Source organism: Austrofundulus limnaeus, unplaced genomic scaffold (genome assembly GCF_001266775.1).
Source record: "Austrofundulus limnaeus strain Quisiro unplaced genomic scaffold, Austrofundulus_limnaeus-1.0 Scaffold1364, whole genome shotgun sequence".
Taxonomy (NCBI): domain Eukaryota; kingdom Metazoa; phylum Chordata; class Actinopteri; order Cyprinodontiformes; family Rivulidae; genus Austrofundulus; species Austrofundulus limnaeus.
This window is the reverse complement of record NW_013953766.1, coordinates 76,436-78,254: the sequence shown is the minus strand read 5'-3', so window position 1 is coordinate 78,254 and position 1,819 is coordinate 76,436. Positions and strand designations below refer to the sequence as shown.

At 45.6% G+C, this 1,819-nt stretch overlaps 1 protein-coding gene across 1 annotated transcript in view; it reads left to right on the top strand.

The window, feature by feature from the left end:
* derl2 (derlin 2) overlaps positions 1 to 1,819 on the top strand; it is a 6,725-nt gene that overhangs the window by 3,328 nt on the left and 1,578 nt on the right. The window contains exons 2-5 of the mRNA XM_014032016.1: positions 260 to 325; positions 404 to 477; positions 1,077 to 1,170; positions 1,370 to 1,565. Coding sequence (XP_013887470.1) covers positions 260 to 325; positions 404 to 477; positions 1,077 to 1,170; positions 1,370 to 1,565 — 430 coding nt within the window. The remainder of the gene's footprint in view (positions 1 to 259; positions 326 to 403; positions 478 to 1,076; positions 1,171 to 1,369; positions 1,566 to 1,819) is intronic.

Genomic DNA, 1,819 nt, shown 5'->3' with positions numbered 1-1,819 from the left:
CTCAGGTCAGACTCTGCAGGTCTCCAGGTCTCAGGTCAGACTCTACAGGTCTCAGGTCAGACTACAGGTCAGACTACAGGTTTCAGGTCAGACTCTACAGGTCTCAGGTCAGACTCTGCAGGTCTCAGGTCAGACTCTGCAGGTCTCCAGGTCTCAGGTCAGACTCTACAGGTCTCAGGTCAGACTACAGGTCAGACTACAGGTTTCAGGTCAGACTCTACAGGTCTCAGGTTTAAAGATGTTTCTTGTGGTTCTGCAGCAGCTGGAGATCATCACACCGTTCCAACTCTACTTTAATCCAGACCTGATCCTGAAGAACTACCAGGTGAGTTCTCTCAGACACTACTCTGAGCTGTGTTAGTAAAATATTACATTTGTTCTGACTGACTCTGCTTTCTGTCAGGTATGGAGGTTAATCACCAACTTCCTGTTCTTCGGTCCAGTGGGCTTCAACTTCCTGTTCAACATGATTTTTCTGTATCCTTCTGGGTTCTGACTCTGGTTCTGATTCTCTGGTTCTTTACATAAAACCGGATTCAAAAGTTTCAGTTTCAGCTGAGTGAAGCTGCAGAGACAGAAGTCTGTGCAGCTGTTTGTTAAATCAGGTTAAAGTCAGGGTTAAAGTCAGGGTTAAATCAGGTTAAAGTCAGGGTTAAAGTCAGGGTTAAATCAGGTTAAAGTCAGGGTTAAATCAGGTTAAAGTCAGGGTTAAAGTCAGGGTTAAATCATGTTAAAATCAGGGTTAAATCAGGTTAAAGCAGGCAGAAGTCTGTGCAGCTGTTCGTTAAATCAGGTTAAAATCAGGGTTAAATCAGGTTAAAGTCAGGGTTAAATCAGGTTAAAATCAGGGTTAAATCAGGTTAAAATCAGGGTTAAATCATGTTAAAATCAGGGTTAAATCAGGTTAAAATCAGGGTTAAATCAGGTTAAAATCAGGGTTGAATCAGGTTAAATCATGTTAAAATCAGTGTTGAATCAGGTTAAAGGCAGGATTAAGTCAGGACTGAAGCATGATTAAAGTCAGGATTAAGTCATTAGTCTTGGGTCCAGCATGTCTTCTTTAACACCTGGCTCAGGTACAGGTACTGTCGGATGCTGGAGGAGGGATCCTTCAGGGGGAGGACCGCTGACTTCGTCTTCATGTTCCTGTTTGGAGGACTCCTCATGACCGTATCCTCCAGAAAACTGCTTCCTGTTCTTAGTCAGGAAACAAGAGACCAGGTCTCAGAGACCAGGTCTCAGAGAACCAGGACTCTGAGTATCTGGGTCTTGGTCTGACAGGAAGTTGAAAGGTTTCAGTGAGCTGAAATGAAAGTTCAGTTTCAGGAGGTTTTCTGAGGATCTGGGACTTTCTTTAACCAGGCCTCAGATCTTCGGCATGTTTGTGAGCCTGGTCTTCCTGGGCCAGGCCTTCACCATCATGCTGGTCTACATTTGGAGCCGGAGGAACCCCAACGTGCGCATGAACTTCTTCGGCCTCCTGAACTTCCAGGCCCCGTTCCTGCCTTGGGTTCTGATGGGGTTCTCCCTCCTGCTGGGGAACTCCATCATCGTGGACCTGCTGGGTCAGTTTCAGCTGCGTGGTCCTGAAGGGTCTGTTGGACCGGACCAAGACCTGAGACAGAGTTTACTGAAGCAGCTAAAAACTGATGTGTTTCAGATACTTCAGGCTTTTAGCTGATGTTCTGCTCCTTCAGGCTTTTAGCTGATGTTCTGCTCCTTCAGACTTTTAGCTGATGTTCTGCTCCTTCAGACTTTTAGCTGATGTTCTGCTCCTTCAGACTTTTAGCTGATGTTCTGCTCCTTCAGACTTTTAGCT